At 49.3% G+C, this 22881-nt stretch overlaps 1 protein-coding gene across 1 annotated transcript in view; it reads left to right on the top strand.

Annotated features, from left to right (window-relative positions):
* Positions 1–22881, top strand: part of SCTR (secretin receptor) — a 72319-nt gene that overhangs the window by 18166 nt on the left and 31272 nt on the right. Inside the window, exons 2-3 of the mRNA XM_012749159.3 lie at positions 7666–7786; positions 18086–18193. Of these exons, the coding sequence (XP_012604613.1) occupies positions 7666–7786; positions 18086–18193 (229 nt within the window). The remainder of the gene's footprint in view (positions 1–7665; positions 7787–18085; positions 18194–22881) is intronic.

Genomic DNA, 22881 nt, shown 5'->3' on the forward strand with positions numbered 1-22881 from the left:
ACATGTATCCCACTATTATGGTATCATACAGAATAGAGATTCACTGCCCTAAAAATCCGCTGTGCCCCACCTACTCATCCCACCCCATTTATCCCTCTCTCCCTCCCCCTGGCAACCACTGATCTTCTGTCACCATAGTTTTGTCTTTTTCCAGAATGTTATATAGTTGAAATTTTTTAGTATGTAACCTTTTAGATTGGTTTCTTTCATTTAGCAGTATGTACTTAAGGTTCCTCCATGTCTTTTGTTGAGCATATTCATGCTCAGTAGCTCATTTGGGCTTAATAGCTCATTTGTTTTTATCACTGAATAATAATCCATTGTACGGATGTACCACAGTTTTTTTTTTTTTTTTAATCCATTGGCCTATTGAAAGAAGTCTTAGTTGATTTGTAGTTTTAGAAATTATTAATAAATATTTTACTTCTAAAAAAACTGTTTTAACTATTCTATTCTTTTGATTTTCCACATAAATTTTAGAGTAATCTTGCATATATCTTCAAAAAGCTTGCTGGGATTTTAGAAGGAATTGTGTTAAATCTGTATATCAGTTTGGGGAGATTTGACATCTTTACTACATTGAGTCTTCCGATCCATGAACACTATATTTCTCTCCATTTATTTAGATCTTTGATTTCTTTCATCAGTATTGTGTAATATTTAGCATACAAATTCTATACATGTTTTGTTAGATTTACACCCGAGCATTTCAATTTTTTAATCAATTGTGTTTTTAATTTTAAGTATTTTTAATTTGGTGTTCGTGTTCTCATTGCTTGTATGTAGAAATACAATTCATTCGTTTATGTTTAGCTTATATTCTGACACTTTGCTGAACACACTTATTAGTACTAGGAAATTTTTTGTATATTCCTTGTGATTTTCTATGTAGACAATCATATTATCTATAAATAGGTGTTCCTCTTTTCTTTTTTTTTATTTTTCATTAATATATCATAATTGTACATATTTTAGGGGTACATGTGATATTTTGATACATGTTTGCAACATGTAATGATCCAGTCAGAGTAATTGGGATATTCGTCAAGTCAAATATTTATCTTTGTGTTGGGAACATTACAGATTTTTTTAGCTATTTTGAAATATACAATAAATTATTGTTAACTATAATTTCCCTGTTGTACTATTGAAGACTAGAACTTATTCCTATTATCTAACTGTATTTTCGTGCCCATTAACCAACTTCTCTTCATGCCCCCTTCTTCCTTTCCTAGTCTCTGGTGACCACTATTCTACTCTCTACTGCCTTGAGATCTACCTCTTTTTAGCTCCCAAATATGAATGAGGACATGTGATATTTGTTTTTCTGTGTCTAGCTTCTTTCTTTTCTTTCTACATTTTATTATTATTTTTAATTTTATTTTTATTGATATATGATAGATGGATATATTTGGAGGTACAAATATAATTGGGGGTGATAATTTAATACATTCGTATAATTTATAAAGATCAAATTAGTGTAATTGGGCTATCCATCACCTTAAATATTTGTCTCTTCTTTATGCTAGAAACATTTGAATTATTCTCTTCTAGCTATTTTGAAATATACAATAGATTATTATAAACTATAGTCACCCTACTGATCTACCAAACCCTAGGTCTCACTTCCTCTATCAAACAATAGTATATTTCTACCCATGAATCAACAACCCTTCTTCATCCTCCTCTCCTTCCTACCCTTTCTGGCCTCTGGGACTACCAATCTCCTCTCTGTCTTCGTGAGATCCACTTTGTAGCACCCACAGATAAGTAAGAACAGACAATATTTGTCTTTCTGTACTTGGCTTATTTCGCTTAACGTGATGACCTCTAGTTCCATGCATGTTGCTGTAAGTGACAGGATTTCATTATTTTTTATGGCTGAATGATATTCCATTGTGTATATATATCTCATTTTCTTTATCCATTCATCCATTGACAGGCACTTAGATTGATCCACATTTTGGCTATTGCAAATAGTGCTACTATAAACATGGAGGAGCAGATATCTTTTTGATATATTTACTCCCTTTCTTTTGGATATATATCCAGTAGTAGCATTGCTGGATCATACAGTAGCTCTATTTTTAGATTTTAAGGAAACTCCACATAGTTTTCCATAGTGGCAGTGCAAATTTACATTCCCACTAGCAGTGTATGAGGGTTCCCTTTCCTCCACATTCTCGCCAGCATGTGTTATTCCCTGTCTTTTTGATAAAAGCCATTTTAATTGGGGCAGTGTGGTATCTCATTGTGGTTTTGATTTGCATTTCTCCAATGTTTGGTGATGTTGAGCATTTTTTCATATACCTGTGTGTCTATTTAGATCTTTTGCCCCTTTTTTTCATGGTATTATTTGGGGTTTTTTGCTATTTTACTTGTTTGAGCTCTTTATATGTTCCGGTTATTAATCTCTTGTCAGATGGATAGTTTGCAAATATTTTCTCCCATTCTGTGAGTTGTCTTTTCACTTGATTGTTGTCTTTACTGTGCAGAAGCTTTTTAACTTGATGAAATCCCATTTGTCTATCTTTGCTTTGGTCGCCTGTGCTTTTGAGGTCTTCCACAAAAAAAATCTTTGTCCAAACCATGTCCTAGAATGTTTTCCCAAAGTTTTTTTCTAGTAGTTTCATAGTTGCAAGTCTTAGATTTAAGTCTTTAATCCATTTTGATTTGGTTTTTGTAAAAGATGAGAGATAGGGATCTAGTTTCACTTTTCTGCATACGGTTATGATGTTTTCCTTTTTCTTTTTCTTTTTTTTTGAGACAGAGTCTCACTTTGTTGCCCAGGCTAGAGTGAGTGCTGTGGCATCAGCCTAGCTCACAGGAACCTCAAACTCCTGGGCTCAAGCGATCCTACTGCCTCAGCCTCCTGAGAGGTTGGGACTACAGGCAGGCACCACCATGCCCGGCTGATTTTTTCTATATATATTAGTTAGCCAATTAATTTCTTTCTATTTATAGTAGAGATGGGGTCTCACTCTTGCTGAGACTGGTTTCGAACTACTGACCTCGAGCAATCCGCCCACCTCGGCCTCCCAGAGTGCTAGGATTACAGCATGAGCCACCGCGCCCGGCCATTATGGTGTTTTTCAAGTACCATTTATTGAAGAGACTGCCCTTTCTCCACTGCATGTTCTTGGTTCCTTTGCCAAAAATCATGGATATATATCTGGGTTCTCTATTCTGTTCCATTGGTCTATGTGTTTGTTTTTATGCTGGTACCATGAAGGTTTAGTTACTATGACTTTGTAGTAAATGTTTTTATTAACATATTTTGTACATTATATTTGTACATATTTATGGGGTACATGTGAAATTTCAATTTTGAAATTTTGTTACACTTATAGATGTAGTAAGGTCAAGTCAGGGTATTTAAAGTATCTATCACCTAAGTATTTATCATTTCTATATGTCATTTCAAGTCCTCTCTTCTGTTTTTTTTTTTTTTTTTTTTTTTTGAGACAGAGTTTCACTCTGTTGCCAGGGCTAGAGTGCTGTGGTGTCAGCCTAGCTCACAGCAACCTCAATCCTTCTGCATTAGCCTCCCGAGTAGCTGGGACTACAAGCATGTGCCACCATGCCTGGCTAATTTTTAATATATATTTTTAGTTGGCCAATTAATTTGTTTCTATTTTTACTAGTGACAGGGTCTCCCTCCTGCTCAGGCTGGTCTCGAACTCCTGAGCTCAAATGATGCTCCCATCTCGGCCTCCCAGAGTGCTAGGATTACAGGCATGAGCCACCACACCCAGCCTCTTCTACTGTTTTGAAAAATACAATACATTGTTTTTAGCTATATTCACCTTACTCCACTATCAAACATTAGAATTCCTTCTATCAAATTACATGTTTGTACCCACTAACCAACCTCTCTTTATTCCCTTATCCACTCATATACACTTCCCAGTCTTTGGTATCTATCATTCCGCTCTCTACAATCCTGTGATCAACTCTTAGCTCCTACATATGAGTGAGAATATGTGATATTTGTCTTTCTGTGCCTGGCTTATTTCACTTCACATAATGACCTCAAATTCCATCCATGTTGCTGCAAATTACATGATTTCATTCTTTTTTATGTCCAAATAGTATTCCCTTTCTGTGTGTGTGTATACATTTTCATTATCCATTTATCCCTTTATGGGCAATTAGGTTGATTCCACATCTTTGCTATTGTGAACAGTGCTGCAATAAATGTGAAAGTGCATGTATCCCTTTGATATATTGATATATTTTCCTTTGGATAAATACCTAGTAGTGGGATTGCTGGATCATATGGTGGTTCTATTTTTAGTTTTTGAGAAATCTCCATACTATTTTTCATAGTGGCTGTACTAATTTACATTCCCACCATCAGTGAATAAGAGTTCTTTTTTTTCTATATCCTTGCCAACACCTGTTATGTTTTGTCTTTTTAGTGATAGTCATTCTGACTTGGATAAGATAATATATCATCGTGGTTTTGATTTGCATTTCCCTGATGATTACTGATATGAACATTGTTTCATGTACCTGTTGTCCATTTGTATATCCACTTATGAGAAATGTTCCCTGGAGGGAGATCTGTCTCTGCCTCAACCCACAGGAAGCATTGGGAGTTCCTGAAGGCAAAAATATCCCTGAGGACAAAGAGACAAAGAGGGGAGGTGGAACTACCATTCCCAGCCCTGGAAGCTCTGCTCTGTAATTTAGCAAAAGGAAACACCAAATCAGAGTGGCTGTTCAACAGCACCGCACAGTAGGAGGTTCATTCCACAGGTCCTCTGGGAAAGAAGAACCTACCAAGCCTTCCCACACTACCTGGATATCCCCTTTGGGACCACCCCCATTCAAGATGAATGGCACTCTAATTGTTTACTAGAACTGAGGCAAACTTGGGCTGAAGGTGCCACCTTGTGCCAAAATGGAAGCCATGACCTAGTGGGAATGAAAAAGTAAGAAAACCAACAAGTAAATTACAAAGAATCTCTAAGCAAACATACCTGATAAGAAGCTAGACAGAGATGACTGGAATAAGTTGTTAATTCTTCAATGAAAATCATAGATGTACATCCACAAGAAACAATAGCAAACAGGAAACCATGATCTCCTCAAACAGAAAAAGCAAGGAACCAGTGACTGACCCTAATGAGAAAGTGATATGTGAATTCTGACTAAGAATTCAACAGAGCAGTTTTAAGGAAACTCAGTGATTTCCAAGATAACACAGAAAAGCAATTCAGAAATTTGTCAAATAACTTTAACAAAGAAATTTAAATAATTTTAAAAAACAAAAATCTTGGAACTGAGAAATACATTTGCTGAACTGAAAATTTCATTAGAGGCTTTCAATAGCGGAATGGATCAATCAGAGGAAAGAATCCATGAGCCCGAAGACAGGCTATTTGGAAATATACAGTCAGAGTAGAAAAAATAAAAAGAATAAAAAGGAGCAAAGATTGCCTATAAGATATAGAAAATTATCTCAAAAGACTAAATCTAAAAATTGTTGGTATTCAAGAGGGAGTTGAGCAAGAGCAAAGGATAGAAAGCTCATTCAAAGAAATAACTTTCTAAAACTTGAAAAAGAGATAAATATCCAAGTATAGGAAGGTTAGAGAATACCAAAAAGATTCAACCCAAACAAGGCTACCTCAAGGCATATAATAATCAAACACTTAAGAGTCAAGGACAAAGAGAGGATCCTAAAAACAGCAAGAGAAAATAAGTAAATGACATAAAAAGGAGCTCTAATTTGTTTGGCAACAGATTTTTCAACAGAAACCATATAGCCCAAGAAGGAGTGGAATGACATTTTCAAAGAGCTGAGAGAAAAACAAAACTGTCATCCAAGGATATTGTACCCAGCAAAGCTATCCTTCAATTACAAAGGACAGATAAAGTCTGTCTGCTTCCTCCTCTGAAAAGCCAGAGAGTGCCAGAGACTATGTGTTTCAGCGAGGACTAGGTGACACGCCATAAAGAAGAGGACAGCGATGAGAAAGTGGGCTGTGTGCCAATACCAGCTCTCTTGACAATTGCTATATTTCTAGGAAAACTACTTGTTTCAGTGTAAGACTCTAAATTACAAACACTGTGATTAAGACATTTGCTGAATTGTGTTGGGAGTAAAATGGAAACACAGGTCTGAAGGGTGGGGAAGGAATGAGCACATTATGATCTAGAGCTGGATGGGCCTGGGTGATTCTGCAGCAGCATGCTATGGCTAACCACAGGCTCAGGCCAGGGGAGGTGATATGTGTGTTTTGTGGCGACCAAAAACCCTGGCCAGTTGGTGTTGGGGGTGGGGGGAGAGGAACAGCTGCTGACAGATGGTAGATCATTTCTGACTGCATTAATGAATGGTGGTAAGCTGTGGCAGATGCATAATAGGAGATAATCAGAAGATTAACTACGTTTGCCTTCGTAGTCATTTGAAGACAGGACTTAGATATCCTTCTCTGGCCCAGAGCTTTTGTTTATTTGTGCCACTTTGGAGTGTGGCTTTATCTCCAGGACTTCTCCCCTTGCTCCGTTATGTTGGAATTTCCATCTATGAAGCATTAGTGAGGGATTGAAAATAGGGTATGAGACCTGGTTCTTGAGCTCATGGGAGCACTGAGTGTACGACCCTGGTCATAGCCTCTGACCACCATGGGCCTCAGATTCCTTTTATGTGTCTTTATCAGGTTATTTTGAGAACTTATGAAGTTAATCTGTATAAAAAGACTCTAATATTAAAATTCCATGCGTGTACTTTGTAAGGCAAGTAGTAGTCCAATTCATTCCCGTGATCAGTTGTTCATTCATTCATTCATTGTATTTATCAAGTCTCTGGCACCAGTGAAATAATGGAGCCATGCTGTGGAGTCTACTCTGGGAAGAGCTGGGCGTGCTGGCCCATTCTCCACCATGCTGTCCAACTCCTCCATGCAGTCACTGTCCTTTTGGGTTGGATGCATGCTCTCTTCTATGGGACAGGGAGATGGTTCAGAGCAGGTTTCAAAGAACTTTTATCAGCTGGGTGTGGTGGCTCATGCCTATAATCCTAGCATTTGGGGAGGCTAAGGTGGGAGGATTGCTTAAGGCCAGGAGTTCTAGACCAGCCTGAGTAAGAGCAAGACATTGTCTCTTCTAAAAATAGAAAAATTAGCAGGGATGGTGGTGTGTGCTTGTAGTCCCAGTTACTTGGAAACTGAGGCAGGAGGATTGCTTGAGCCCAGAAGTTTGAGGTTATTGTGAGCTTTTATGACACCACTGCACTCTAGCCTGGTCTAGGCCGAGGAAGACCCTGTCTCAAAAAAAAAAAAAAAAAAGAACTTGTGTGAGTCAAAACTAAGCTTCCAAAAGCAGCAATATCCACACAGATGTAGTGAAATAAAGCAAGTTCCCCAGACTCATAGTAAGGTACCGAGAAAGCACACGGCTCACTGGACTCAGCAGCCTCAATAAACAAGAGCAAGACTTGCAGTGGACAAGCTACAGATCATTTGGGTGTCCCGGCTGTGCTCTGAATTCTTTCCCAGGAGTGGCTTCTCCACCTTTCCTGGAGCTCTTGCAGGAAGGGGCTTTGCCTTGCTGGTGGAATCCCCGTGGTCTGACCCCATGCTTGCCCACAGGAAGGCCTTGTGTGGTAGGGTGGAGTTAGGGCAATGATGAGCACCCTTGGTTTTGGACTCGTAGGTTGGAGCCCTGCCCCGGCTGTGTGACGTGCTGCGGGTGCTGCAGGAGGAGCGGGACCAGTGCCTTCTGGAACTCTCCAGAGAGCCAACGGGAGACCTGCGCACGCAGCAGCCGGTGACAGGTATGAGGCTCGCCTCGGCGCCATGTCCGTCCTTGAATGTGGATTGAGTCCAGTCCCACTGGGTGGGGGAGCTTGTCTTCTGGGCCAGGATGGGATGTGGGGGCTGGTCTGGCTTCATCCACTCAGACAGTCAGCTGGGGGGTCTGGAGAAACCTGGAGAGCAGACTGCACGGACCCCAAAGCCAGACCTTCCCCACACTTCCCTTCTCTGGGCCTGTAAGTACAGCCAGAGTTTTCTTACCATCAGTGGGTGCGTGGCTTGGCTCGGGTAAGAGTTTGGTGGGAATTGCTTTGCAAGGCGACTGCCCCCTCATCCATTCTTTTACCTCCACTGCCAGCTCCGTGAGTGAGGGCGTGGGGAAGGAAGTGTGGGGTCGTTAAAAGTGGGCTCCGATGCGGAGTGACGCCCCCTGGCTGTGTGACTGCAGACAAGCGATTTAACCCTCTGAGCCTGTTTCCTCAGTTACAGAGTGGAGGTGATGATGTCTACATCAGGATTATATTAATAAACGAGATAAAGTGTGTTAAATAGAGATGCTTTGTAAAAGTTGCTAATTTAGGTATTATTATTATTAATCAACACTTTAAATATTGATTTTTATATTTAAATGTTAATGTTATTTCTATTCCCTTCCTTAACTTCTCTTCTTTGTTATTTATCATCTAAGAGTTAGGCAGAGTATGGCATTAAGAAAAGAACCCATTGTAGGTATCCAACAAACCTCTGTGTACACAGATATTCGTAACAGTCCTATTCACATTAACCAAGAAGTGGAAACAACCCAAATGCTCATCAACTGATGAATGGATAAACAAAACTGTGCTTTACCCATACAATTGAATATTATTCAGCCTAAACAGGGAGGAAGTGCCGATACATGCTCCAACATGGGCAGACATTGAAAACATGACACCAAGTGAAAGAAGCCGGATATGAAAGGTCACACATCGTATGATTCTACTCACATGAAATGTCCAGATTAGCCAAATCCATAGAGACAAGTTAGATTAGTGGGTGGCAGAGGATGAAGGGAGGGACAATGTGAAGTGATTGCTTGATGGGTATGGGGTTTTTGGAGGAGTGGTGGTGAAAATGTCTTAGAACTAGATAGAGTTTGCACCACAGTGTACTGTGAATGTGTTAAATGCCACTGAATTGTACACGTTAAATGGTTAATTTTGTATGATTTTATGTCAATTTCAAAATAAAGAAAGAAAAGAAAAGAAAAAAGAAAAGAACCCAGCCTTTTAAATTAGACAGACTGTGTGATGTTGAACAAGTTACTTAATATCTCTGGGCCTCAGTTTCACATCTATTTTATAAAATTGGTGTGAAACTAAAAGCATTTGTTCAAGAAACACTTATTTAGCACTGACTGGTATCAGGTGGGGATGATGAGAACACAGGATCACCGGTGAGAAGGAAGGAACATGGACCCCTCTCCTACCACTTAGGAATGCACTTTGCGGTACGTGGCAGGAGCTTGAGGAATTGGTTTGTTGCGTGTTACAAAAAGCCCAGAGCTGGTGCAAAGTTCCAGGATGTCATCATATTCCAGATTCCTTCTGTCTCTTGGCTGAATGTGCGTCTCCTGTCCTCATGGTCACGCAATGGCTGTTGTACCTCCAGAGAGGAGAGGAGAGGACCTGTTTCTCCAAGAAGAAAGTCACGAGAAGGTTCCAGAAGAGATTTTTGGAAGAAACAAACAACAAAACAAAACAAAACAAAAAACAAAAAGTCACAAGAAGGAAGGATGAGCTATCTTGAGAAGCCAAACTTTCCTAAAACTCTCCAGGTGACTTCTGCTTATACTTCCTCAGCCGGAACTGGACTGCATGGCCACTCCTGGCCCAGTGGATGCTGGACGTTGAGTTTTTAGTTATGCTTGTGACCTCCTTGAACAAAATCGGGTTCTGCTAGAGAGAAATAAGAGAATAATGGCCACGGGCAGCCTTTTCCATGGTCGTCATAACTCTGCCTGGTGAGGGAGATGTGAATCGAATCATCACACATTCATGCAAAACGACGACGAGATGAGGACAGGGTGTGGCTCTGGCTGAGTGTATAACCAGGGGTCTTGGCCTGCTCTGGGACCCCATGAGGGCTTTCCTGAGAAAGTGACTTTGGCACCAAGGCCTGGCCAGGCCTAACAGCTGCCGGGCACACAGATGCAAGGGAGCCCGCCGCAAGACGAGCACACAGGGGCTCCTTGGCCCCGTAGAGGGGTTTCATCCTGATCCTAAAAGCGATGGGAAGTCCTGGAGAGTCTCAAGAGGCCAGTGGTGTCATCGTCTGCATTATGAAAAGGTCACCCGTGCCGCAGTGTGGGAGGCGGGTTAGGGAAGGAAATGAGAGAGACCCACGAGGTGCTGGTGGGCTGGCGAGAGACCGTGATACATGGGACCGGATGGGGTGTCTTTGTTTGGGCTCCTCAGAAGCCAGTGATTCCAGGCAAGAGCAGCGGGGCTGTGGAGCTGAGACGAGCAGGGAAGGAAGCTGGGAAGTGTCGCATTGTCACTGTGGGCACCTGGAGCGTGGGCCCCGGGCCCACTTGAGGAGGCAGCGTGGAACACACACCGCGGGGCGTCAAAGGAGCCGGAGTGCGTAGCCACGGGTTCCCCATCAGTCAGAGGGGCTGCAGTGTTCCTTCCCCGCTCTCCCACCTGCGATGCCTGGGGCCCGAATGGCTCCATAGCTGAAGAGGCCCCAGACAAAGTGGGTCGGTGGGCACAGGAATGGGGAAGACCAGGAGCTACAGCAGGGTCTGCTCAAAGGGGTGCAGGGGAGCAGACACGTGGAAGAGCTGTCCCAGTGGGAATGTAGACCGGACAGGGCAAGAAATCGGATCGGGCATGGGGTGAGAGAGGGAGAATCCAGGATGAGCCCCAGGTGTTCGACCTGAGCAACTGGAGGGAAAGTTGCAGGAAGACCGGGTACTTTGGTGAGAGGAGGCTGAGATCAGGACTGCAGCTTTAGATGTGTGGAGTGGAGGCTTCAGAGGGGGTCAGGGCCAGGGAGAAACTTCACAGGTGGCAAGTGAGGCCGCGGCTACGAGGGAGAGAGTGCGGGGTGGAAAGAGGAGAGGAGCCCAGGCGAGCCTCGGGGACCCCAGCCCTCTCATCCATCAGGAGCAGCCGGAGGAAAATGAGGGTGCATGGGTGGCAGTGGCCAAGCAGTGTAGACGCTGCAAGTGTTGTGCGTTAGCCAATTCACTCAGCCACCATTTGAGGGACAGAGATGTCACGGATAACTCTCCCATAGTTTGAGCCTTTCTTCCCTCTACGGGCTCGCAGCTGTGCTGGGGAGACAGACTGTGTGGTCTTCTGGCACTCGCAGGGGCGCCACCGAGAACCTCCTGCCACCCCCAGAAAACATCTGGAACAGCAGGAAGCAAGGCACCTACAAGGCCAGCCTGTGGCACAGCTGCCCTCAGTCTTGCGGCCCCAAGGACATGTCTAAGATCCCAGAGACCGGGCGCCCCGAGAGACAAGGCCTAGAATGCCGAGCCTCTGGGAGAGATGACAGTGAGCTCCAGCTCACACTGAGAAGTACAGTTATTCTGACTGTTTAAAATGTCCCCACTGCTCTCCAGTGGTTCCAGTGGACTCAGCCCCGACTAGTGTCCCCGTTGGCTGGGGCCTCGGCCGGCGGCGTCTGAGTGGCGGCGTCTGGGTGCCCCGCTTTCCTGCCGGGCTCCCACGGTGCAGGGCTATTTGCGCTCCTGCAGTGGCGGGAAGGCCTGTCGCGAGGCTGCTGGTGCCAGGCTGGATCTGGTGAGATGCACGGGGCTGGCGCAAGGCCGGGTGCAGCCAGAGTCGGCGGGAATCAGGATGGGCCCTGCTGCTTCCTCTCTGGGGATCCGGGCTAGCGGCTCCCCTTCTCTGCTCACTTTAAATGGGGGTGCTAATCTTACCAGCTTCATGGCGCCGTGGGAAATGAGCGAATTAATATCTGAAGAAAGCAAGATGTCTCAACAGAGCAGGAAGCTCCCCTCATGGCCGCTCTGTCCCAGCTCCTTGGTGCACGCAGGAGGGTGACAGGGTGGCCAGGTGGGCCACCCCTCCCCCGACCCCCGAGAGCAGCTCAGGCCACTGGGCTCTGTGTTGAATATTGGCCTCCTGCAGTTTTTGTTCAGGAAGAGGAGTCTGCTGCTTTGAAAACACGGAGTCTGAGGACCCTGGCTGCCGGAGTTGACGCCACCTGCCCTGCTGCAGGGGAGAGAGCCGGCGGGAGTGCAGAGCAGAGTGGCTGAGGGGACTGTTCCCTGAAAGGCCGAGAAGAGAGGAGAAGCTGAGGGCCAGAGCCGGTGCCCAGAGCCGCCACCGCACCGAGGCCCTGTCCTGGTGCCGGACGGGGGCGGGGCAGCGGGGCTCTCCACTGGGGGTGCGGGGTTAATGGTTAAGCCTCAGGTCCTCCCTGGGGTGGAGGTTAATGTTTGAACATCAGACGAGGCGCAGGAGCTGTCACCAAGCCTGGCACACTTATCACAAATAAAAAATTAACTCTTCAGCTATTCCGGGTTAGCTGGCCAAGGTTTTCCCAGCATTTTGTGGGAACGTTTCAGTGCCACCCTAATATCTGCATGGCCTGGTCCACTGGGCTATTTATTACTTTGTTTACAGAAGCCTATACCCCCTCAGAGCTGGCTGGTAGAAGGGCTCTGGCTCTCCCTTGGGAAGAATGTTCCAGAAGGACAGTGTGGTGGCACCGCAGGGGAGGTGCTGGCTCGGCAGTCAGACAGACCTGGGCATGTGTCCTGCTCTGTCATGTAGGTGCTGTGTGACCTCAGGCACAACACTGGTCCTCTCTGGCCTTAGTGTCCTCACCGTCCTCACAGATGGGGACATGCCAACCCCTTTCCTTCCCGCCTCTGTCCTGCGGGTTGCCCACCCCCCAGAGCACCTGCAGGAGGAAACAGGCTTTTAATTTTATGCCTCTTTCAGTGAGGAAATCCACATAACATCAAGCATTTAAAGTAAACGATTCAATGGCATTGGATACATGCACAATGCTGCATGCAACCACGAACTCTAGCAAGTTCCAAACCATTTTCGTCACCCCAAAATAAAAGCCTGCACCCACTAAGTAGTCACTCCCCATTCTTCTCTCCCCCCAGCTGCTGGCAATTACTAATCTGCCTTCTGTCTCTATAAATTTGCCAATTCTGGACATCCTATTTAAACAGAATCATACAATAGGTGACCTTTTCTGTCTGTCTTCTTTCAGGGAGTGTAATGTTTTCAAGGTCATCCACGACTTGGCATGAATCAGTGCTTCACACGTTCTGGCTTTTAATACGCTTTTCTATAACAAACATTCCCAGCTCCCTTCTGGACTTCCTGGGGCTCCCGATGACCTTTGGCAAGCACGCCCTGTCTCCCCGCCCCCATCAGCCTGGGGCAGGCTGCCGCTGAGCCGGCAGCACCCTCCTGGCCTCCCGTTCCTGCAGGGCCTGGGAGAGGGGGCTCCAGGAGGGGGGCTGAGATGCTCCGCTTGCACCCTGGGAGCAGCGCAAGGGAGTCCCTGCAAGCAGCTAGGAGGCCACAGAGACCACCCCGCTCCCCAGCCACAGTCCCTCCAGCCCAGCTACAGCCACGTACCGCTCTGCTATGACTTCCTTCATATTTTTCCTTTCAATCAATAGACTTTTAAAAAATTCAGCCTCATCCTAAATAATAGTAGCTATATAATCACAGGTGTGATATGCTAGTTTTATAATTTTTCCAATACATATTAAATTCTCTAAAAATGTGTAATTATTAAACTAAAAAATGCTCAACCATGTACCAGCAAAAAGCACAGGCCATCTGTGTGTGATGCGGTCATCGTAGGCTGGGGAACCCTAGGTCTGTTCTGTGCCCAGACAGTGGGGCCAGGGCTGGGAGAGAGTGACACCATGTCACGGTGCTCAGGGAATGAGGACTCTGTGTGGGGTCATCAGCCAGGCTTGCTGCCACTGAGGGCTAGCCTGGTGGGTGGGCACCTGCCCTGGGCTGCAGAGATGGGAAGGCTGGGTGGGGTCCCAGCCCCACCATTACCAGCTCTGTCACCCTACACTTGTCACTTTGCCTTTTGGATCCTCAGCTTCCTCATCTCAACTGTGGAGCAGTGACCCTACCTGACCCCTGGGCTGCTGTGAGCATAGGCCTGGCTCATCTCTGGTGTCCCTGTGGGGCCTGCCCAATGTGACCCAGGTCAGGCAGCCTCTCAGACTTCCTGGCACCCCCCCCCCCCCCCGCCGCATCTGTCTGGCCAGTCAGACATGTGTCGCCAGCCTCATGGCCTGGCGCCTGCAGCCAGTGCCCTGGCTGACCTGGCCAGCCCCAGCCAGCCCTGAGCCCATTTCTCCCCAGGGAGGTAGGAGGCTCCTGCTTTTTCCGTGCTCTGGAACTTCCCCCCTGCTTCCAATGCAAGATGCCAGCCTGAGCTGGCAGCAAAGTGGTACCTTGGAACGAAGCATCCTGTTGCCGCTCCAGGTTGGCTACATAAGGAGTGAGGTCTCGGGGTCAGCCTTAGCCTCCTGTGACCCTAGACACCAGAGTAGCTCAGGGTAGAGAGACACAGCAGGCTACTTGTAAAGGGCCATCCCTTTACAAGTCACCAGGACAAAGTCACCATCCCATGGGCATCTGGGGAGGCCTGCCAAGTGCCAGGACACTGCTCAGGCCCTGTGAGCAGCACAGCGTCTACAGCTGGGACCTGGACAACCAGCCTCCAGGATTATGGCAGAACCCTGCCTAGAGGAGTTCAAATTAGAGAGAACCTTGGCCCCCTTCTCTGACAGGGCTCACTGTGAGATTCGAGGTGAAGATTTGGGAACATCCAAGGAGTTTCTCATGTCCCATATTATTCCTTGAAGGACACAGACCCCTGGTCCTTGGCCTCATAGATGTTTCTGCTGTCCTTGTGGGAACCCCATCCAAACCCTGCCCTCTGCCTTCTATGTCCAGTTCCACCCCGTCCCCATGCCCTTGCCCAGGGCCCCAGTCCACTTTTTCTTTTGAGACAGAGTCTCACTCTGTTGCCCGGGCTAGAGTGCCATGGCATTAGCCTGGCTCACAGCAACCTCAGACTCCTGGGCTCAAGTGATCCTCCTGCCTCAGCCTCCCGAGTAGCTGGGACTACAGGCATGTGCCACCATGCCCGGCTAATTTTTTCTATATATTCTTAGTTGTCTGTCTAATTTCTTTCTATTTTTTTAGTAGAGATGGGGGTCTTGCTCTTGCTTAGGCTGGTCTCGAACTCCTGACCTCTTGCAATCCTCCCGCCTTGGCCTCCCAGAGTGCTAGGATTACACCCAATCTGCCTTTGTCACTCCTGGAGCTGCCTCACCTCCAAAGCCCGTGTGAGGCACCCTGACATCAGGTCTGGGCCTCTCTGAGCCCTTCCATGTCCTGGCTCCCTTTAGGGGCTGGCTGGTCCTACCTCCAGGCAGAAAAGGCTACACCTGCTTCAGCTTCCCATCTCTCTAGTCGACCCTCCCCTCTGCATGCCCCTGGCCCAGTCCCTCCTGGCCCAGCCCACCCCTTACCTCCCCAACCTCCCTGCCTCTCCTGCCCCCAGGGCCTGGCTCCAGCAAGGAGGGCCCCAGGCAGCTACGGTTGTTGTCACCTGGAGACAGGTCTGGTGGGTGGAGGGCTGGGCAGGTCAACTCTCAGCCCCTCCATTTCCTGACTGTGTGATCCCTGGAAACCACTTCTCTCCGTGCCTGATGGCTGCCTGTATGAAAGGGGGTAGGGCAGGAGCCTTGGGATGCTGCTGTGGGATTAAAGGAGCTCATACATGGGAAGCACAGGGCTCCTCCCCATCTGCACCAAACCAGGCAGTGGGTGTCAAGGTGAAAGTCCACTTACAGGAGGCTTGATGGGGACTGGTGTGGGAGCCAGGGGCTCCGGCATTTGTCCATTCACTTGCTCATTTGCCACGTGTATTGAGCGCCTATGCTGTGCAGGCCCAGGGGCACCAGCAGTGGGCGGTGAGAGTGTTCCTGCTCTTGTGGGCTCTCTGCCTGGCGGTGGGGGAGGCATCTGCGCCCAGGCCCCAAGGTGAAGACACTGACTGGCAGTGACCTCCCCTGGCCTTGGGAAGTGGGTCCAAGCCTGCGTCTCTCAGGATCTCAGAATTGCTCCCTGGAGCCAGGCTTAAGTCTGGGCCTGGAAATAGGGGGCCCTCAGCTGTGGGGAGGTGCAATGTGGAAATTCTCAAAGCAAGGCTTGTTGACCAACAGCAGCTCCAGGAGTTCTTAGAATGCAAAGTCCTGGGTCTGGCCTCAGGAGGACTGAATTAGAATCTCTTGGGGTGGGGCCCAGAGATTTGCAGCCTCTGACACGCTCCCGCTGGTTCTGATGCACGCTGGCGCCAGACTTCTGCAGTGGGACAGGCGGCCCGGGAGACTTCACTCAGAGGGGACGAAGGCATCAAGGAGGTGAGCCTGGTGGGATCAATACCTCAGAAAAGCCGGGGATGTGCTGTCTGGTACTCCAACGACCCCTGCAGGCTGCACCTACCTCCCAGTCCCCGGGGCTAAAAACTGCAGTTCAGAGGACTGAGCCTGGCTCGCCTTCTAGATGCCAGAATGAAAGAGGGACAGGCCTGGGGCAGACAGTGGGGAAGGGACAAGGTCAGAAGGGAGGCACTGGTTCTTCCAGAAGAGATGGGAAATGGGCTGGGGCAGCTGTCATGGTGGGGTAGGATTGGAACCCAGGTCTGCCGGCCTGAGAGTCTTGGCTCTTTGGGATGCCATTCTCTGCACTGTACTTGGTTCTCCAAGCTGGATGAAGGGTGCTCACTTCATGAGTGTCCCTCAGCTTATTCCCAGCCCCCTCCAAACCTGCCCCAAGAATGTCCTTCCAGAGGCACGGGTCTCCAAAGTCTGTTGCAGGAAAGAATTTCCCTGGGTTGCCACCTTCTGGGATCAACTTTGGGAGACTTGGTGGGTGGTTACGTGAAATGGTAATTCTTAAAAGACAGTATAATCCTAACTTGTATACAAATATAAAATGAATACTTTTATTTTATTAGTGAGAAAATCAGGATGATTTTACCACTGGTTCATAGAATTCAAAGCACCATACATATAAGGCAGAATGGTAAAATAAATTTGCAAATAGATGCAAAACTGGCTGAATACAAGGAGAAGAGAATGGAAATCAATTGTATTTCTACTGGACAAGAATCATTTGTATTGCTGCCAATTATCTACAACTTCCAGAACTGCAAAATAGCTCAAAGACAATAAAAGGCCTGGGACCCCATAGAATCAGATAACCAAGAAGGCTGTGCTCAGATAATGTCTAGTTTTGCATTGAAAACACCCAGTAATCTTTTTGAATCATTTCAAAGTCTTTCTGTTACCAGAAGTGGCCACAAATCTGGCCCTGAGCTTCCTAGCAGCCAAATCAAAGAGGAAACTGGCTTGCAATTCAGTGTCTATAAGGACAGATATATATTAGTTGTTCACAACAAGGTCAGCTTCTCACTGCATTGAAAGCAGGTTTTCCTGACTCCTTGGGACCAGGAACCAGTGGCATCTAACGCATGAGGGAGGGGCCTCCTGTAGGAACACAGAGAGGTAGGAAGCAATATCCTCAACAATATCCGTGCCGCAAACACAGTGGTGACTGGTGGAGCTGCCACGCGGGTGGCTCTCGAGGCATGGTCCCAGACCAGCAGCATCAGTAACACCTGAGAACTTAGAAATGCATGTTCTCAGGCCCCATCCCAGACCTGCTGAGCAATCCGTGTGTTAGAAATCCCTCTGAGTGACGCTGATACAAGCCGCAGTTTGAGAATCAGGGGATATCACGTTAGAATTACCTGCAAAGCTTTCATAAGATATCACAGCTGGGCCCCATCCAAACCAATTCAATCAGAATCCCTGAGTGATGGGCCCAGCTATGTATGCTAAAGCTCCCATGCAGCCAGGAGGGAGGGCCACTGCTATTGAGTTGTTTATTGCAAGCTGAGGCCACGAGATGTGCCATCTTCTGCTCCAGAGAGATCCAGACCTTCACTTGCAAGGCCTATATGAGATGACGTGTGTGCCTGCCTGCCGGCCTGCCTCCTTCCCTCCCTCCCTTTCTTCTTTCATGTCTTCAGCGCTGAGCACTCACCCTGACGATGCAAAGGGGCATTAGACACCATGGGCTCCTGGTCCCAAGGCGTCAGTACTGATGGGACCTGTCGGAGTGTCTAGTGGAATTCCCGGCAGGCAAGGGTGTCAGGGGTGGGAACAGGGTGGTGGGGCAGCCCTTGGTCCACGCCCCGTCCCTGTCTGATGCTGCTGCTCTTCCTGGCAGGCTGCGTGGGGCTATGGGACAATACGAGCTGCTGGCCGTCCTCTGCGCCGGGACAGACTGTGCAAGTGGCGTGCCCGAGATTCCTCCAGCTGCTCACGAGCAGAAACGGTAACCGCGCGGCCTGTGGGGTCTGGCTGGGAGGCTGAGGGGTGGCCCTCTGCATGGGGACTCAGCCTAGAGGTGGAGGCCAAGGAACCATCTCTGAGAACAAGGAGTGGGTAACATGATGTGGGCGATTTTTATGGGGGATGGAAGCCTGGCTTGGGAATGTGGGGTCGGCTCAGTCCTCAGGGTCCCAAGCAAAGGGGTGGGAGCAATGTGCTGGGGAAGGTGAGAACGGAGGCTGGGCTTGCCTCTCTCTGCCCTGTGCCCCCCATCCAGGGGCTCCCCTCCCTCCTTCCATGTTTCTGCCCCCTTAGCAACCAGGGGCTTTGTGCCAGCCCCTGTGTCTGGATCCCACCCTGGCAGTGCCAGGCCCCCAAACTGCCTGCCCTTCCAGAATACTCTCTTCCTCTTTACCCATCCTGCCAGGCCCTGCTAATAAACTGCAGCCTCCCTGGGAGCCCCGGCCTCCTGGGCCATCTCTTAACCCCAGCTGCAGTTTTAAGGGTTTTCCTAATTCGCTCACATTGGTTAAAGATTGACCATATGCCAAGTATTTTTATATACATGGGCTCATTTAGTCATCACAAACCCCTGCAAATCACATACCTTTTCTCTTGACCCAGTAAAGAGTACTAATAACTGGTACAAGAGAGGCTTAGCAGTTTGCCTCAAGTTCATAGCAACAGGTGGAGAAGCTAGGACTCAAATCTGATTCCTCCGACTTTAAAACCAGTTCTCTGTCCTTGAGGTCACGGTCAAGACAGGTCTACGGCCCTGTGGTCAGGGTGACCCTGGGTTGAAGCAAGGTAGTTTCCTGGCTTTTGGTCCTGCCCTCCGTGGAAGGCTGCCCTGGCCTGGCCTGCTGTCCCTCTTCCTTTGTTTGTGCAGGATAGAAAAAGCTGCCTGCTGAGGCCCTGAACAAGAACAAACTAAAGCATGGGTGATTTAGCTCTAAGACCCACTGGCCTTCCAAAGCCAGGCAAGGCCAGGGTCACCAAGGGTCAGAGATGGTGGGGGAAGAGTGTAGATTCCTCTCCCTGTAACTCTCCAGTGCATGTGGGCGCACACGCACGCACACACGCGCACACACACATTCACATACACACACAGATTTGGGAAACGTGCTGCCCACTGGCCCTTGCAGCAGCACCCAACACCCCATGCCGTGGCAATTGGAGGGGCCGAGGCAGGCAGGTTGGGACCCACTCCTCCACTTACTGGTTTGGTAGTGCTAGCTGCTGTAACAGACAAATTGCCCAAATCTCAAAGCCTTCGTATGATAGTTGTCCACGTAAAGTCCCAAACGGGTGACCCTGAGTAGCGGGTGGCTCTCCTCCACGCGTGACTCTAGCATCCCGCGCCGCACAGCTGTGGCTTCACACTCAGCTTCCAGGCCGACTGGGGAGGGGAAAGGACTCCCTCCCATGGAGGGAGTTTGGAAGGGCCAGGCCCGAGAGGGATACCACTCTGCCCACATTCCTTCAGCCAGAACTCAGTCACGTGTTGACAAAGGACACAGGGAAATGTCATCTCGCTGGGTGCCAGTCAGCCACAGGGCCCAAGTTCCTCACTGTCTTTGCGGCTCAGTTTTCTTGATCCGGTTCCTGTCTTTCTTCTCCTCCTCCTCCCATCCTGCCCCCACCTCACGCACACACCTGCAAAATGACCAACAGTTGTACCTCTTGGCACGGCCTCCATGTCTGTCTCTGGGGCCTGGGAGCTCAGGACACAGGACAGTAGTCCAGACGTGGCTGACCTGGGGAGCATGCTGCTCTGGTGCAAGGCCGGGGCCGGACTCTGGTTTCTGCCTCCCGTCCAGGGCTCCTCCACGGCTGACGAGTGTTTGTCCTGCTGGAGAGGACCTGAAGCTCTCCTCCTTCCCACCCCACCTTCGTGCCTGCCTAGGGTCACAGTGCCTCCACCCACCCGCCCCCATCCCTCCTGCCCTTCTGCAGGGGGCTGGGCAGAGCTGGTGTTGCTGGTGGCCACACGGTGCCCAGGTGCCAGTCCTGTCCCATCCCTCCCCACTTAATGGCTTGCACCCTTGCCTGTCTCATTCACTAGAAGCCCATCGCCTCCCTCTTGAGCCTCCCCCACCCTGGAATTGCTTACAACCCACAGGGGGAACCCCAGAGGGTCAGGGGGTCAGTTCCATGTCTGCACACTGTGAGCACGGAAGCTGGGGTCCTATGCTTGCCTCTGTGTCAGTTTCTCCTCGCTGCCACTTGGTGTCACTGTGGGGCCGCAGGTCCACTCTGAGGCCCTGCTTACTGGCGCAGCTCCTGGGGTGGTGGGTGCCATTGTCTCACCCCTGGGGCCAAGCTGTTCATGCCCATTCTCGTGGTGCTGGTGGGCCCAAGAACATAGGTCAAGACCTGTCTGGCTCAGTGTGTCACCAAGAGCTCCCACTCACCCCACCTTCTCCCCAGTACACCTGGGGGCTTAGATTAGCGTCCTGCCCCTCACCTCCGCTCAGGAAGGAAGCTCCCCTCAGTGGGGTCCCCTCCTCACCTCAGGATGGAGTGTGCCATGGGGACAAGGTGGTGTTCTGGACCCTTCCTTTTGCAAGAAGAAAAAGAATAAGAAATGAATTCTTTTTCAGGGCACCTACTACACAGGCCCAGACAGGATGGGCGTCCATGTGACTGGGAAAACTGCAGGCTGGATTCTGTCCCCAGATGTTTCTCTCTTCCTGCCAGGCCTAGAATGTTCCCTCTAGGATGCATTCCTTTGATTCTTAAAAGGGCACTGTTCTTCCAGAGTTCCTTATTAAAAAACACATTTCCTGGGCGGGGTCAGACCTGGGCCCTTTTTCTCTTCTGTCTTAGCTCGCATCTGACTTAAAACAGTCGAGATTCCTAACCTACTTAGGGTCCTGGAGCCTTTGAAAATTGGATGAAAGCTCTGGACTGGCTTTTTCCCAAACTGCACACGTGTGTATGCATAAACATACTGTCTTCCAGGGGTCCCCTGAGAAAGGAGTACCCTGAGAAAGAGGCGTATATGGCCTGCACCTGGTTAAGGCCCCCTTACCTATTAGGAATTAAGCCTTAGGAAGTAGGTGAGGCTGAAGGGGCCCCACAGAGAACCCATCCTGTCTCCTGTGCCGAGCGCCCCACCAGCACGGGCACCTAGCCTGGATCCCACGGAGCATCTGTCTCGGAAATCCTGCTGGATCAGGGAGGAGAAGCCCCCAGACAGGCAGGCCTGCTGCCCTGGGTGAGCCTCTGGGCTGCCGCTGTCTGATAATCTTCCACTCTGGCCTCGGGGGTGTTTGTGTTCCCTTAACGCAATTTCCCATCCAACCAGCCTAAATTTGACCACCATTCTTTCCAATCTGACAACCTAGCTCCCTGGATGTAATTCTAGAAACCTCCCACCCCACCCCTCAATTCCAAGACTCCAAGCCCCGCCCACTCCTGCCTAGTTTAGAAAGGCCAAAAAGAGAGGGGAGTAATACCACAGTGCCCGCTCTGTGCCTGGCCCCAGGCTGGGCATTTTGTGTGTGCTACCATGTTTCCTGCTCACTCTTGCAGCATGGGTGATTCTCTCCCTGTGGCACAGAGAAGTGATGCCCCTAAGGTCACACAGCGACCAAGAGGCAGAACTGGGTTTCGAACTCAGGTCTCACTGCTTCTAAACCTGTGCTCCAGGCCTCTGGAGCCTTCTCAGTCTGTGCATGCCCGGAGCCCCCCAAAAAACGCCATCTCCTGAGGGTCAGGTGGGAGGGCGGTACAGTGATGGGCACTGTGTCCCCATCTGGGCCTTGGTTTCCTGGTCTGTGTTTCCAGGAGCACCTCCTCAGTGGGGCACTGTGAGAGTCTGTATGTAAAGCACTTGGCACAGTGGCTGGTTCTAGAAAAGCCAGCCATATTTCTCCAGCTCAGTGGTAACTGACCCTAAACCCTGGGAGCCAGTGGCTCAGCTCCTAGAGTCTGTAGGAGAGGAGCATGCCAGGCTCAGTTGGGGCTGTCAACGTGCCCCTGGACAGGGCTCGTGGGAGAGCAGAGTGGCAGCAGGGCTCCTGCCCACAGGACTCGGGGGTCAGCACCCTGCACCTGCAGCGCCAGCACTGGAGAGAGCTGGGAGCTGGATCTCAGCCCTGCCTGGCAGCCCAGGGCACAGAATGCAGTTGGGCCGTCCAGTCCAAGGAGGGGAACTACTCCCGGTGACCTTTTAGGACTTCCTTCCTGGCTGGTGGCTCCCTAGCTCTGAGAGCTCCGGTGGCAGTGCACTCTCCTCTCTTCTCCTCTCCTCTGCAGAAGGGCTCAGAGCGGGCTCTTCATCCCCACACATCGCCTTTCTGCCTGGCCGGCCAGCCAGCGTCTGATGAGCGAGGGCTCCAGGCCCGGCACCGGGGAGGGAAACCGCTGTCCGCGTGGTGAGGGGGCGCAGCGTGCAGCCCGTGCCGGGGTGCAGGGCGAGCAGCGGAGCGAGGGCTGCGCCGGTCTCGTGATCTGTCACGCAGAGAAACGCAGGCGGCTGCCTCACTGTCGTGGCTGGAGGACTAAAACTCCATCCCCTCTGTGAGAGGCGCTGCCTGGAAGGGTTTATCTCAGTCGCATTCTGGAGGTTTTCAGTGACTGGGAGAGCAGGGCGTGAAGTTACGTACAAAACGGAACTTCCTTGGAGCAGAGGAGTGGCAATGGGAGCCTGAGAAAAGATCATTATGGGAGCGGTCAGGTCCTTGC

This window comes from Microcebus murinus, chromosome 8 (genome assembly GCF_040939455.1).
Source record: "Microcebus murinus isolate Inina chromosome 8, M.murinus_Inina_mat1.0, whole genome shotgun sequence".
NCBI classification, from domain to species: Eukaryota; Metazoa; Chordata; class Mammalia; order Primates; family Cheirogaleidae; genus Microcebus; species Microcebus murinus.